This window comes from Coffea eugenioides, chromosome 2, assembly GCF_003713205.1.
Source record: "Coffea eugenioides isolate CCC68of chromosome 2, Ceug_1.0, whole genome shotgun sequence".
Classification (NCBI taxonomy): domain Eukaryota; kingdom Viridiplantae; phylum Streptophyta; class Magnoliopsida; order Gentianales; family Rubiaceae; genus Coffea; species Coffea eugenioides.
Window position 1 is genome coordinate 24985501 of NC_040036.1, and position 15350 is coordinate 25000850.

General features: G+C 36.4%; 1 protein-coding gene across 1 annotated transcript; it reads right to left on the minus strand.

Moving 5' to 3' along the window:
* Nucleotides 1–1397: 1397 nt before the first annotated feature.
* Nucleotides 1398–11124, minus strand: LOC113762908 (probable leucine-rich repeat receptor-like protein kinase At5g49770). The gene is made up of 19 exons (XM_027306540.1): nucleotides 10731–11124; nucleotides 9966–10086; nucleotides 9793–9864; nucleotides 9194–9268; nucleotides 9021–9092; nucleotides 8585–8746; nucleotides 8409–8483; nucleotides 6851–6922; nucleotides 6687–6758; nucleotides 6503–6571; nucleotides 6230–6304; nucleotides 5448–5519; nucleotides 5189–5320; nucleotides 4536–5008; nucleotides 4254–4397; nucleotides 4035–4171; nucleotides 3139–3358; nucleotides 2346–2581; nucleotides 1398–2233 (listed from the first exon to the last, which is right to left on the minus strand). The coding sequence occupies exons 1-19, from the start codon at nucleotides 10810–10812 to the stop codon at nucleotides 1748–1750; spliced, it is 2847 nt and encodes a 948-aa protein (XP_027162341.1). The 5' UTR covers nucleotides 10813–11124; the 3' UTR covers nucleotides 1398–1747.
* Between the last annotated feature and the right edge of the window lie 4226 nt (nucleotides 11125–15350).

Genomic DNA, 15350 nt, shown 5'->3' on the forward strand with positions numbered 1-15350 from the left:
GTAAAGCCCTCCTCCTCCTCCTGGTTATGAAAGGGACATTTTTCTAAGGTTTTATCGCAGTTGGTGAGTCAAGTCCAGTTGAAACGTTCAAGTCAAGCCATCTCTGCTCGTAATTTACACTTTACACTCCACATGGAAAATGACATTAACAAGCCTGAGATTATCGTAGGGTTGAAATTTTCATGAGTGCAGAAACTGCAGATTAACACGAGACGTTGAATATTCAACATGGGTTTTTTATTTTTTGAGTTTTTCTGATTCACATTTCAGCATCAACCTTTTAGGCAAGGCAACGAAGAAACCGAATTTCAACTTTAGTACCTAAAGGCTAAATCCGTCCAAAAGGGCCTTCCCAAGTTGAAAGGTCTGTCCCCTTTTGATACTCTCCAACATAGCACATCCATTGGGACTCGTAGCCGTAAGTAGTGGGTTTTGGAGTGTTGAGTTTTGTCTTTTAAGAACTTCAACTGCCTGCCTGCCTGCGAAAAGGGTTTTTACCTATTGATATATTATTATTCTATCATCAACCTTTAAGGACCATAAAAAATCAAACGGCATTCAAAACTAGTGCTGCCTAAAGGCTACGTCCAGCCAAAACTGGGCTTCTAAAACTGCTGTCTTGTGATCCCAAAGTCCCACAGCAACTGGAGAGTGAAATGGGATTTTGGTGCTTGGCATAAACCTCAAATTGAATGGCTTCAACAACCTGTCTGTGTTGGTGGGACAGCCTGAATTTAGTAACAGAGATGCCAGTTGCCAAAGAGACCATGTCTCCACTGCTGTACCCATAAAACTTGGAAGTGCTTATCATTACAACAATAAAAACCAGTCACGCGTTTTGCAGACCAATTGATGCTAAAACCAGAGTGCTGCCAATTGTCAACCCCTTCTATTTTTTTTGTTAATTTATTCGTCTAGTTTTTAGAGGTCAACAAGAGATGCATTTTGTTTATTTGATTTCTTAGTTTTGGTATGCGATTATGTGAACAACACGGGAATGTATAATACAAACATTTTGACCTTAGACCCTAAACATTACAAAAATGAATACGCACATTGATGTTGTCCAAGACTTTTGTGGTCTGATTTTATGTTTTCTGTTGAATTCATTTCTTGATCCACAAATTCTTCCGTAAGAATCTATGCGTGAATTTGATATAAGCAGGTTTTGACACTGTCGGCTCATGCCTTTTGGGTTTGAAGGTCAATTGTTAGCTAAAAAGTTACTGTTCTTTCTTTTCTTTTTTTTTTGGTTGTTACATAAAGACCTTGAGAATGTCAATAGTTCAAGAGTTCTTACTCCCATACAACCTTGCCAAAAAAAGGAATGAAAATTGAAAAGCTGCTGATGTCAATTAAGTAAAAATGGAAGTCGACTAAGTAAGAATAACAGCCAATGAAGATGAAGACAAGACGGGGTCACATGTCCGAATGTTTGAAACACTGAAGGCTTCAACAGGTAAAAATATTACAAACAAATACTCATTTCAGCTTGGATAGGAGCGAGCATCCGATCCCAGCTGACCTCTAAAGAATTTCTGGATGCTTAGTGCAGATATTGTACAGCATCTAAACAATGTACTTGCATCTTCAAGCATGGACAAACAAACTATGTGATAAAACTAAGTTTGACTGAATGCAAGATCCCATGGCTCAAACTTTTAGATGTTCAAACCTTAAGAACCGGCTGCAACAGGCAAATATGTGAAAGAGGAACTTGGTTCCTCGAAAACATATGAAAATTATGCTATCGGTTCTTTTGGTGATGCTCTGTGTTGAAAGGTAAGGAGCCAATGCTGTAGTCAAAGTCTTTGCTTCCATAAGAATGCTGATCACTCATATCCGTTGAATCCTTGGAAATAAATGTAGTGACATCTGCTTCAGGGTTTTCTTTTAAACTAGCCAACTGCATGATATTCTCAATTTCTCTTACTACTTCACCCATTGTTGGTCGGTCAGCTCCAGATTCTTGGACACATCTCATTGCCAGATCAAGAAACTTCTCCAGACCCCCTAGTTTCCCTCCTGCAGCGATTTGTGGATCAAGAATCTCATGACTAAGAAATGCCTCTTTTGGATTATTGACTGCATCCTGAACCACTCTTACTATGTGTCTCCCTCGCTCAATTGGAGCTCTTGCAGTCATAAGTTCCAGCATCACAACTCCAAAGCTATATACATCACTTTTGTCTGTTAACTGTTGGGTCATGTAATACTCTGGATCCATGTATCCCTACACCAGACAAACATCTGCATTTTTAGTGTCAAAGTGAAGTTTGATTTGTTATACCTAAACTAGTTCTTAACATAAAGAGTTCACATCATGGTAATAAACTAACACTGACCAGTGTCCCTTTGACTTGAGTGCTGACATAACCCTTGTCTTCATCACTTAGAAGTTTTGACAGACCAAAATCCGCTACTTTTGCATTGAAGTGATCATCCAACAAAATATTGTTTGACTTAACGTCCCTGTGTATGATGGGAGGACTGGCAAGCTCATGCAGGTAAGTCAAGCCTCTGGCAGCATCAAGGGCAATTCCAAGTCTCCTCATCCAGTCTAATTGCATTCCTGACTTCCCTGCAAGTATCAAATAAGATCATCTCAAATGTACCAAAGTCATTGGTTTTGCATTTCATGAATATAGCCTTATTAGCTTGTTTTAGAACTATACTTGGTAGAAAGAGAAGCTTCATGAGTCCTAAATTATGCACCTAAGAGTAGACCATGAAGGGCAGGCACTGATCACCAGATAAGGGACCAGAAAAAATAGTAACATTCATTTTCAAGGAAAACTGCATCAATGGTGGCAGTGTTTGGTCCAAGTTCATTAGAAGTCAAAAAAGTATGACAGGTAGAGTGTTACATCAAGGTTCCGCTCCAGTATAGACCATGAGGCTAGCTGTTATGATATCTTCGTGTCTTTTTCAAACATTGTGTTTTTAGGCATGCAAATATCAGCCTATCTGATTTGAATGAATTGAAAATTTTCCTCCCACCGTATGAAAGGAAGATGCATCCAACAGATTATCCTCCCATGCTTGATTGAGATCAATGATGGTAGAATGATTTACACCTCTCCAAAAGAAAAACAAATGATGTTCTTGAGATCTATTAAGCAAAATAAGAACTATTACCTAAAAGACTTTCTCTGAGAGTACCGTTTGAAATATACTCATATACCAGCATTTGTTCACCTTGGTCATAACAGAATCCGACAAGGTTTACAACATTCTTATGGTGGATCCTTGACAGAAGTTCAATTTCTGTTTTGAACTCAAGAGCACCCTGCATTGATCCCTGTTGAGCTCGTTTAATGGCAACGACTTGCCCAGAAGCAAGCACTCCTTTATAAACCTGTTAATAGTATTAAAGTCAGGAGTGTAGAGAAATTTTAAGAACATCAGGATTAGCTTAGGAAATTCCTCAACGATGAAGAATACTAGAATTATGAAATCTTAATACACTGATAAAAATTTCCACGTAAATATCAAAGTAAGTTGTTATTCAGAAAAAGAAAAAAAATCTGAATCTTTTCAAATTGTATTTTCAGTAATATATTTTAAATATCACCGATAACATCTGATTTTATCCCTTTTAAGGGGAAGTAAATTAATAGCATACAGCTAAAGATTTTCTCAACAGCAGTTCTTTTTCAACCTTTGTGGTCCAATTGACTTGTGAAATTCGATCAGTATATACTGACACTAGATCTTAAAAGAGTGCTACGAGATCAGAGTTGAATTAGCGCATCAGATACATTTTGGTTGTTGATAATTTTGCTTGGCTATTGAACCATAAAGCAATCTTTTAAGCATATTAATAATGTTTGTAAAATTAAGGGATGGATGACAATCAAATTTCTAATGATAAAGAAGCACTATACCTATGGAGATTTCATTGCACTTTCTTGTGCTTATAATTGCGTAGTCACTTTTAGGATCAAAAGGGTGTCTAGTTTGGTTTTGGGGTGCATTCCGCTAGTAACTTTCAAATGACATGGTCAAGCACAATTAAGCTGTAACATGCAAACCTTCCCATAGCCCCCACAGCCAATGCAGTTGGATTCTGAAAAGTTATTAGCACATTTCCTGAGCTCTTCGAATGTAAGCCATCTTGCTCCCTTGAGCTGTGGAACACCACCATGTCCTTGATCAGGGTTCCAAGATGCTGCACCAAAGTGGCACATGAGAAGCAGATAGAACACTGATTTGCAAAGAGATTTTCCTTCTTCAAAGGAGAGTGATCTTACCAAAAGGATTATTCTTCATTTCCTCTCTTCTTGCTCTCTTCCTACTGTAGGCATAAAATCCACCAGCCAGTATCAGCATAAAAAGCACTGCACCACCTACTGATCCTCCAGCAATGGTGCCAGTATGTGACGAATTTTTCTCTCCTGAAAATAGAGCACAGGCAGATTGGTAAGTACCATACTGTGCCTTTATGCACATACGCATACAGAAAAATGCAATCTGAAGTTCTATAAACAAGGCCAATAAGGTTTCTGCAACTTGTGTGATAGATAGATATTTACCTGCATAACAACAATAGCTTTCCTCAAGAAAGAATAAGGGACCAAAGTACTGGAGCTGAAAAGTTTGGCGGTTGAGCAGGAAACCAATTGTAGAAATGGCTGTTCGGTTGAAAGGATCTTGGCCTGAAGGAAATATTTGCACCCTGAATTGGAGGTAAGAATAAACATCGATTGATGGGTTACTTACGTTGACTGAATCAACAGGGACTCCGTTGGCCTTCAAAGCAGATATCAGAGACCCAGCAAGTGTTCTGTAGTAAGTAGTGTTTTGTAAATCTGAGAATGAATAAGAGAAGAAGTGTAGGGTTCCAATATACGGATGTGAACATCCACAATTTGGACTTAATATTTTGTTTGCACTGCAGGAGATTGAGGCACAGTTATTTGTTGGTTGAATGAGAGTGTTATTAGTTCGTGGTCTGCAATATCTTTGTGCTGCTCCATTTCCCTGACAAATTGGGTTTCCAGAAAGCCTGCAACAGGAAAAGGAAACATAAAATAAATTAGAGTAAAATACATGGAAGAGATAATCATGAATAAGGAGCTACCCAACATTGATATTCAAGTATTTGGACTATAAATAACTTGAGGCAATATCTGAAAAAAGACAAGGCAAGAATCTCAAAATGACAATAGAACAGAGAATGGCATACATTAGCTCAATACTATATCCAGCTTTTTGCTGAAAGTCAGTGATGGAATTGTTCTGCAAATTAAGTGCCAAGCTGTTGCTATAGCTGTTGCCGATATTCAAGGTTCCGTTTAGCTTGTTATTGCTCAATGCACTGTCCAATAATGTCAACTCAATTATCACATGAACCTTATCCACAAATTGAAAAAGTTATATCCACATGTATTTAAATTTAACGAAGAATATCATCTGGAATTCATTGACTATGAACAGCAACTCACACAGTCTGCAATTGTGGAAGGCTGAAAAAGTTAACTGGAATCTGTCCTTGAAGTGTAGTGTTCTCCAACATTCTGCCAGTAAATATGATAGCCAAATATCACTTACAGTGAACACCATGAGAGTTTCTTTACGCTAATTTAAACAACGTGGCAAGCATAGCTTTTATCCAGGAAGCACAGCCAGTGAACTGACCAGGTTTGTAATAAGGTATATATGAAGCTATTAGGTCTGCATATGCTATCTACAGGTTTTGCAGAAAGTTATAAATTTGTCTTCCACAGGAAACAACAAGTTTAAGCATTATTGTTAGCAGCAGTGACAAATGTATCTTCTAGAAGAATAGAGACAACAAGCAAATGCAGATCTTGAATGTCTGAAATGGCTGCAAAATGGATACATCAAAGGTTAAAAACAATGTATGTAGGTCATCTTTCACAGTTCAATAATTAGGTTCGTTAAAAGGAAAACAAAAAATAGAAAAAAGGTGATAGTCAAAAGCTATAATAATCTACCATATGCAATGACTTGAAAGGAAAAGTGGCATGTTATATATGTTAAGAGGAATGAAGCTGACTTAGAAGCTTTCCAAAAACAAAGAGCAGGATCTTTGTTGACAAGACTAGAATTATCTGCAGAGAATGAGAATTTAAATAGGGTAATCTCAAAGGTTTTGGATAGTTATCAAATGCTTCCAGTCACCCGTGAGCATGTTCACACAAAGGCTATATGAATGGTGTGCGAGGTTGCTTATGCAGAGAGAGAGAGAGAGAGAGAGAGAGACAATGTTGTTAAAGACTGGATGCTTGAAAGCCATGGTGGAAAAGCTGACGGATCAAAACTATTATTGCTCATGTCCCTGCAATTCACCAAAATAGATCAGGTCAAAATTGTAGCAAATCATTCTTACCAGAGGAAAATGTGATAAAAATAAACGAAGAGAAAGATATGATGAAGAGAAGATCAAAAACCAATATTTTGGAAAAGTGTAACAATTGCATGTAAACACCTGCATAAATAGAAAGTCTTAACAGAGGATTCATTAGCACAAACTTACAAATAGTCGAGCGCATTCATTCCAGTTAGATTGGGTACAGGTCCACTCAGATCGTTGTTAGACAAGTACCTGTTTAACAAAAATCTCTGTCAACAATGACTACTTTGCGATTCATACCAGCAACACCAATAATATAAATTGAAGTAAGATATTCTCTCTCTCTGTCTCTCTTTTTCCTGCTTACAGCTCATTGATATTTGTTAGGTTATTGAAGTTTGAAGGGACAGATCCAGTTATGGAATTCCAGTCGAGGCGTCTGTTTCATAGACAAAGTACTCTGTAAGATGCAGAGGAATAATGAGGACAAGTATGAAAATAGGTTTTTGAATTTAAGCCCGAGAAACTCACATTGCTTCCAAAGTCCGCACAGAACCTAGACTGTTAGGTATGCGCCCAGTGAATTGGTTGTTGTCCAGAATCCTATTTTAAAGAGAGAGTATTTAATAGAGATCAAAGAAACTTAATAAAACTTCTGATTCTTCTTTTGGAGCTTTGAGTTCCCTTTCAGTCTGTGCCCGATTCTTATTAGTTTACAAGAACACGACTTTTATCACTGACAGCTTCATTAACTAAATTTTTTTCTCGAGTACACGAAATTGCAGAAATTTTGCCTGAACAGGCTAGAATTTGAATCCAGAAAAAGTAACAGAGTCCACGAATGCTTTTTTTACTGTGCCACATAACAAACACAATCAGACTGAGCTAAGTTGCATTTAAATGGAGCTACCTGATAAACATTTTCTAAACCATGCTGACAGTGCTCTAACTTCCCAAGTTCTGATCTAAAATAGGAGTAGCAACCTCCCATATGTTGATATCTTCATTGTCTCTAGCATGTCAGAAGAAGGCGCAAAAGCGGACATTAAAAATTAAAATTGCAGTCTGGGCACCTAGTACCTGAAATTACTGGTTATCTATTCCTTCAGTGAGGCCATAGTGGCTCTTTCTTTTGTTCGATCTTAACAACAAAAAGAGGGAAAAAAAAAGATCTGACTTTGCCTGGTTCAATGCCATATCTCTATTTGCCGAAGAAGAAAAGACTACATCCAACAAAATTTAGGGAGATCAAATAGCAATTTCCCTTTCATCAAATTCTTTCAAGCCATGTGACCACCTAAAGACATATCAGGGTGGATCTGTGTGTGTAAGCTTGCAGTAGAGTCTGCATTCTCATTTTACAGAGAAAACTTAAAGCTAAAAGCCAGAGTCCTAATAATACTAAGGCATACAATGCTTTTTCTCACAGCTTAAATCGCAAAAGGTTTGCTATAGCATTGTATCTCATAACATTGCTGAAGTCCTATAAGAAAAGTTGATATTCTCTAGTACTATTTCTGAATGGTGTCATGCACTACTTTTGAACAATCAACATTATACATAGATTCCTGCTGTCATGATTTATAATGGGTTTGTATCTCCAATGACAGGATAAATACTCCATCTTGTCAGACATTGAGGAAATGGTTATAAAAAACACTAAGGTTGAATTGTTTATGAAATTTAAAACTATGTATCAGTACTCTTAACAATGTTATTTCAATTCCTGTCAGTTTTAAATGACTTAGGAAAGTATAATGGACTGCAGACACTGAAACTTGACAATCAGCAATGTACAGCAAGCACTCATTAGTATGTATCCAATGGGCAGGCAAAGTAAGATATCTAAGACTGGACCTAGTAGACAACTATATCAAAAGGATCTCACCACTTCAGAGATGATAAACTTCTTAAAACTGTGTTGTTGCAAAAGAGATAAGGAAACTGAATTTAAGTACCTTAAAGGAGATAAGATGTTAGTAACAGAAGCACATCAAGTAGAATAGCTAGAACAGCTCCTCAAAGGTTTAACAGAATCACAACTTCTCATCAAAAGTATAATGAATTTGTCAGCCATCCACACACTTACAAATGTATAAGCTTCATGTTTGGACTGAACAGCTCAGCTGGAATTACGCCAGAAAGTTGATTTTTTGACAAATGGCTGTGGATAAAGTAAAAAATTGCAAACAACTGAAAAATTCCAAATTCACTAAGAGGAACCTTAAAGATGGACTGTTACTATTTCTCAAGGAAAGGACGTACAAGTGCTTTGCATTAAGTAGCATGTCAAGACCAGGTGAATCTTGAAAGGAGACAGGAAGTGTTCCATTTAGATTATTTTCACTCAGATCTAGCCATGAGAGGTTACTCAGATTACCAATGGAAGGTGGAATTGGTCCACTGAAGCTGTTTGAATTCAGAGATCTGCAAACGATATATATTTCTGTCAGAGAAAACTGTGTAAACATATAAACTGAAGCAAAAAAGGGCACATATTTCGGCTGAAGTACTTGCTAGGCAGTGATAAATATGCCAAAAGGAGCTGATAAGGAATACCAAAGAAACACCTCTAACATCACACTAAACACCATGAAGAAAACTTTAAGTTCTTCCAAAGAAAATACCAATGCTTGGGCGACCATAACGTTGTCCATATGTTAGGAGTGAAAAGAAAGTACTTATAATCAAAATTCCTTACATGTAAACTAGCCTTGACAGAGATCCAATTGAATCTGGGATAGGACCAGAGAAGCTGCAACCTACCAAAATTCTGCATGCAACGAAAATTGGTATCTTGGCTGTCATGGAATCACAGCTATAAAACTTCACACAAGTTTTCATCTGATACTCAAGCAAGAAAGGGAATCGTACAGTGTGGACAGCTTCTTCAAATTTCCAATTGAGGATGGAATAGTGCCCTTCAGACCGATGTTGTTTGAAAGATCCCTGCATTTCAAAGCTGGTGATCAGGAAATAAGCAGATGAATACTTTGCCTTTGACCAATTGTTACTTCTTCTCAAAGGCCATTAATATGGAAAAAGAAAAGTAGAAGGATTACCCACATCCATTTCACAAATTAATAGTTTCTGTTGAGCTACTAGAACTAATAATAAACCAGCTATTGCATATTGCCACCTCCATCGCATTTAGCAACGAAGGTTTGAGTTATTAAGAACCTTAATCTTGCTTATGCAGTCTTGCTTATGCAGATATAACATTTCAGGTTAGTCTACAAGGTGCTTGTTCAAGAGATACAGAGCCTCATTGCCTCAGTGCCAAACTTAAGCTTCTACTGTATGCAACATATTGATCTGTAAAGCTATGATATCTTTTAATGTCTGTAGACTGCTTCTTGCAATGATATTATAAATGCAGTCTAACAAGATTCTTTTATGATAGAACAGGACTTTCATGCAACAAATAAATATATGTTAGGACTCAAAAGCCAACAAATGGAACAGAAGCATACAAAGTTTGCAACTCAGTGAGCATTGTAATATCTCCAAGGCCGCTACCAGTCAAAAGCATGCCTCCTAACATTCTGCATTGGAAATCATTGACTTGAGTTTGAGAAAAAAAAAAGTTGGAGCAACAAACACTGAAAAACTAAAGAATTAGAATTTCACAACGGAAATGACTTGCATGGAGGTCACTCGTGAACCGTTACAAGTAATTCCATCCCAACCGCTGCCACAAGGATCTGCCCCCTTCCAATTTGGTGGCAAGTTGTTCCAGCTAGATTTAATAGCATTTAAAGCAGCACCTGCATCAAAGGTAAAATGTGGCTTCAGTATTTGAATGCCAATTCGACCATGTACCATACAAGACAAGCTAAGTAAACGCAAGAATGTTGCTGTCTGGATAGAGAAACGTGAAAAGTAATAGTAGGACGTAGACCTTCTCCTACTATAAAAATGGAGTGTATAAAACTGAAAGGGCCAACCAAGTTGGGAACTATTGCTTTGCCCTTTTTTACGCAAATTAGTTAGAGTTGAAAACATCCAGCCACGTTGTAGCCACTTGTGCATTGTATAATTCAGAATCAATTAGGATGATAAAGCAGAGGTAATTAGCAAGAAGCCTATGTTCAAAAACATGCAATTGCAGATACACCTAAACATTCAGCAGGAATCCTTTTGATGGAATCCACAGGACAGATTCTTTGTTAAATGATACATCAACTAAACAAAGAAGCTCATCAAATTCCATCTTAGGCTCTGATTAACAAACAATTACTGTTTCCATGAACTGAAGAAGCAGAATTTTTTATGAACAAGGAAACAATCAGAAGGTGAAATGTGAGAACCCAAGATAGTATTTGACCAGCACTTCAAACACAAAATTCTTGATTCATCTAAAAACTGTAATTCAACAAAAATTAGATGATGAAAAAATAGAGGAACTTACTATCATTACTGTCTGTCTGTGCTAGAGTATGCAAAATCTGTATACTAAGAATCAACAACGGGGCCAAAACTCCTGAACCCATCTCCCAAACGACATAAAAATTATGGTAAAAGTAAGATCTTGCAAAGAAAAACACCAAGTTCTTTTTCAGATTCTAGTATCCAAAAACACCCTTGATGTTAGAATGAAGTTCGTATGTTCTCCGTGTTGTTTATTTCGAAGTCATTGAAACGGTCAAATAAAGTCCTGGCTCTGCCACCAATTCTTAGGGAGGCCGCCTTTCCTTTGAATTAGTTATTAGAATCATACATTTGGTTGCCTAATAAATACTGCCACGAAGGTGAAGAAACGCTCTTGGTCAATCCCATTCTATATTCGACCTTGTTCCATTCCTATGACTTTGTATAACTCATGATTTCACTATAAAACAAAACGTTGACTCGTGAATGTAAATATGAAATTTCTTGTAGATGGATGGTGGAGTAGGGGAAACTCTTTCCAGGCAGGTTTTGCCCGCCCTGTTCTTGGATTATATACTAAAATAATAATGTATTAAACGAGCATTTTTGGCCAGTCTAGGCATTATCTAATTTATCTAAGGAGAAATATGTCAGAAGGATCTCTTTAATTTTCATTTGGATAGTTTTGATATTTTCAGGGTTCTATTCAGAATATAATACCCATAATCAGCCGCTCTGGGAATTTACTATTGGATAAATGAAGATGAAAATCAGCAGGAAAATTAAAAATGGGCTAGTGCTGCCAAAACTGACAGACTGCTTTGTTTTTAGTCCAGCCGAAAGGAAGTTGCAATTACAAGGGAAGAAGCTCAGCCTCAGTACTATAGTAGTATAATAAAGGGAATTAGGTAAATAACATGTAAAGATCCATTAACACCATCTCATGTCTGGACCAACAATCAGTTGCATTTATGATTGATAAAAAATTTGATAATTGTAAGAATCTATATCAAAAACACCGAATTTTAAGTTGGGATTAAAAATTTTTTTTTGACAACATCAATTTTAAGTTGGGATAAAAATTTTTAACTCCTGGCCTCTCCCGAGAGCGCCAATAGTTCTATTCCTAAATCAACTCGCAGTTGGCATCCAAGTACGTTAAAGAACAATGAAAAATTATATCTTTTTCCACTTTAAATCCCAACCTTGTTGTCCGTTCATTTAGCTTTTTTTCGGGTGAATAACCTACAACAGCAAAATCACTGGGTGTGTTTAGATAGGAGATTATTTTGGAAAAAAATTATTTGAAAAACACTATTGTGATGTGATGTATGTAAAAAGATGATTGAAAATGTATTTATAAAATAAGACAAATATTATTTGAGAAAAAAATTTGTATCCAAACAAACCCGTTCACATTCTATCAAATTTTGTGGTGTAATATTTGTAAGATAGAAAAATAATAAAAAAAGATAAAAATGTTATTAAAAAGTATTATAATGTGGGGGATGGGTTGGATTAGGTGATAAGGTGGAAAAAATTATGAGTAGGAGGTCATGAGTTTAAGACATCCTACTTAAAAAAAAATTATTATTATGTGACTAAATAATTGTTTCAATAATGAGATATCCCTTTTGTCCTTTGAGAAATATCCATTTTGGATTTGATTTGACTAAGACATTTTCAATGATAAATTCATTTTGAATTTGATAAATAGATTACTTTTGAAGATACCTTTTTTGTTCTTTAGTATAATGTCTATAACATATTTGTGGATGGTACTTTTGAAATGTCAAAAAGTCATTTTTTCACATAATTAAAGATTCATGTCACATCACCAAATGGTCGCGCCGAAGAGGGTAGGGGGTAGGGGTGAAGGGAGAGGGGGTGGTGGGTAAAGGAGGAGGGGGAAGATGATAGGAGGGAGAGAAAGGAAGGGAAAATGAGGGAAAAGAGGGAGGACCGACGGAGGTGGGAGGGAGGAAGAGAGAGAAAAAAGGGTGTCGGCTGGCAGTGAGTTGAGATAGGAGTGGAGAAAAAAAGAAAAAGTAAAAAAAAAAAAAAAACTCTATATGTTTTTTCTTTTTTTTTTTTTTGGTATTGTGAGGTGTGTATTTTAAGGTATTTTTTAAAACTTTATAAATAAAATTGTAAAATAACTTGTCCATTAAAAACAAAGCTGCCAAATAGACTCGTTATTCTACAAAATTCCTTCAGACAATTTTCTCTGCAAACACTTACAGATAAAGAACAAAACTTTGGACCTGCTTAGCACCTAAATTTTTTAAGTATATTTTCTTTTACAAGTTTTTTAAAAGCTTTGTTTATTAGCTATAGGAACATCAAAAAATTCCACAAAATTTTTAAAAATATACATTTCAAAAAACTTAAAAATATACCAAAAAAATTTTTCCTTCTTTCCCCTTTTTTCTTCTTTTTCCCCACACCTTAGCCCACCAATGCCCCTTTTTTTTTTTCCTTTCTTTCTTTTCCTCCTCCTACTCTCTTCCTCCCTCTTTCCTTCTCCTCCCTCCCTCTTCCTCCTCTCCTCTTCTCCCTTCCCTTGCTACCCACTTTCCCTTGTGGCTCTAGTCGCATGACCAGTAGCAGAGGGGGTCTGATCGCATGAATAGCAGAAAAAGGGGCTCGGTGAAGGAGGAGAAAGTAACGGAGAAGAGGAGAGGAGGAGGGGGGAGAGAAAAGGAGAGGAGAAAGAGGAAGCAAGAGGAGAGGAGAAGGAACGGGCAAAAACACAATGGATCTTCTGTCTTATTTTTTGTGTAACTTTCTATCCCACTTTATATTATATTATTATTTCTCCTTCATAAATATCATATTTTACTTTTTTTATTTTCTTAAGATCTAATAACTATTAATTGAGTAATACACAATATTTAACAAACTCAAAAAATCAAAATGCATAAAAAATGAGATTTTTTAATGAATTTTCTGATGTATTTTTTAATTTTCTATTATATGTTGCTTTTTTGAGATAGTTGTATTTATTTTTACTCAGTTAATTGTTATTGCATCTTAAGGAAACAAAAAAGAACTAAAATATGATATTTGTAAAGAAGAAATAGTAATATAATAAAAAGTGGAATAGAAAATGGCACAGATAGTAGGACAGAAAATCTGTTACAAAAAAACCCAATGGATCTTCTGTTACGAGGAAAAAGATGGAGATAGAGATGGCAACAGTGTCGGTGACAGGGGAGGGGGATGGTGGCAATGGCCAGTGGTGGCAGGAGTATTGTGATGGCAGTGGGAAGGAAGGATTGAGGGAGAAAAGATGGAGAAAAATAAAGAATTTTTTTACACATTTCTTAAACACCCAACTATACAAAAAATTTTCTATAAATTATAGAAAAATTTTATACAAACATCCAAAAAATTCACTATCCAAACGGGGCTATCTTTGCCTTCCAAATCTTTGTTAAAGAAGTTCATCTTTTATCGTGAAAAATATCCATTTTGTAGAATACTACATGTCCATGATAAATCAATACTTGGTCAATCCTACGATCGACTAAATACTTGCTCAATAATCAACACACAGTTATTCTTCTTTTATATAACACTAAAACTAGCAGTTAACTTTACAGTCCTATGTTAACTTCTCATACAACCCAATGAACCGATGATGAAATATTAAAGAACGACGCATTACAACTTAACAATGTATTAGTTTTTCCTTTTCCTTTTTGATGTCGTTCCTTTTCCTTTTCAATATAGGCAACCAATGCAGCATCCAACACATTCACTTCTCCGACCTCAACTAGGATTAATTACTCTAAGAAGACTCTAGTGCTCCAGTTCGTAAATCGCATGCAAGACAGAATTTCTGAAGAAAATTTACTTGCTTACAAATTAATCATTCCAGTGGATTAGAAATTAAACCATTCCAATGGCTTACAAATCCATTCCAAGCAATTTGTTTTTTATCTGATCCCAGAATACAAAACCTTCCCTATAGTTTGTTTTCTTTGGGTTAATCCCTACACTACTATCATATCCTGAAACCGATAATCTTAATCAGTGACAAATTCTTCAAGAAGGTCAAGAAGATGACAAATTTATTGGAAGCTACTACTCGGTGGAAGAAGTATAAAAGACCAGGACCGGATCCTATGGCACTGTTTACTTGGCTGGGGAAGCTGATTCTCTCTTCCTGTCGACCTTGTTTACATCGGTGAAAAGTGCCGACATTGAACACTCAAAGTCAGTACTAATGGAAGCCAAGTTCTTGAAAGAACTAGGAAGTAATCCCTATGTGGTTCAATTTTTTGCAGATGATGCTAGCATCGAAAACAATAAAATAGTTTACAACATGTTGATGGAGTATGCTCCTAGTGGTACCCTTGATGACTTCATTACTGCTTATGGTAACGCATGCAATATTATACCTGATTGCCATGCCAGCCCTTTACCCTTTTATGCTGCTTAAAGGTCTTTCTCATGGTACACATGGGATGATGACTGGCCGGCTAACTTGGAGTGATGAGGATATGTGGGATTTATTGGTTGAGATGGTGCTAGGGCCATCTGAAATTGGAAAAGATTTTCTGAAGAGATGCTTTATTAATTACAAATCCTAACTATAGATGGACCGTTGATATGCTTCTTGAGCATCCATTTATTGTGCATAACATCAAACGGC

Coding starts and splice junctions, on each gene's coding strand:
- LOC113762908 (XM_027306540.1), bottom strand. CDS start 10,812: ATGGGTTCAGGAGTTTTGGCCCCGTTGTTGATTCTTAGTATACAGATT. Junction 9,269..9,792: donor CTCACTGAGTTGCAAACTTT/GTATGCTTCTGT, acceptor TTTGAAATGCAG/GGATCTTTCAAACAACATCG. Junction 2,234..2,345: donor CTCAAGTCAAAGGGACACTG/GTCAGTGTTAGT, acceptor TGTCTGGTGTAG/GGATACATGGATCCAGAGTA.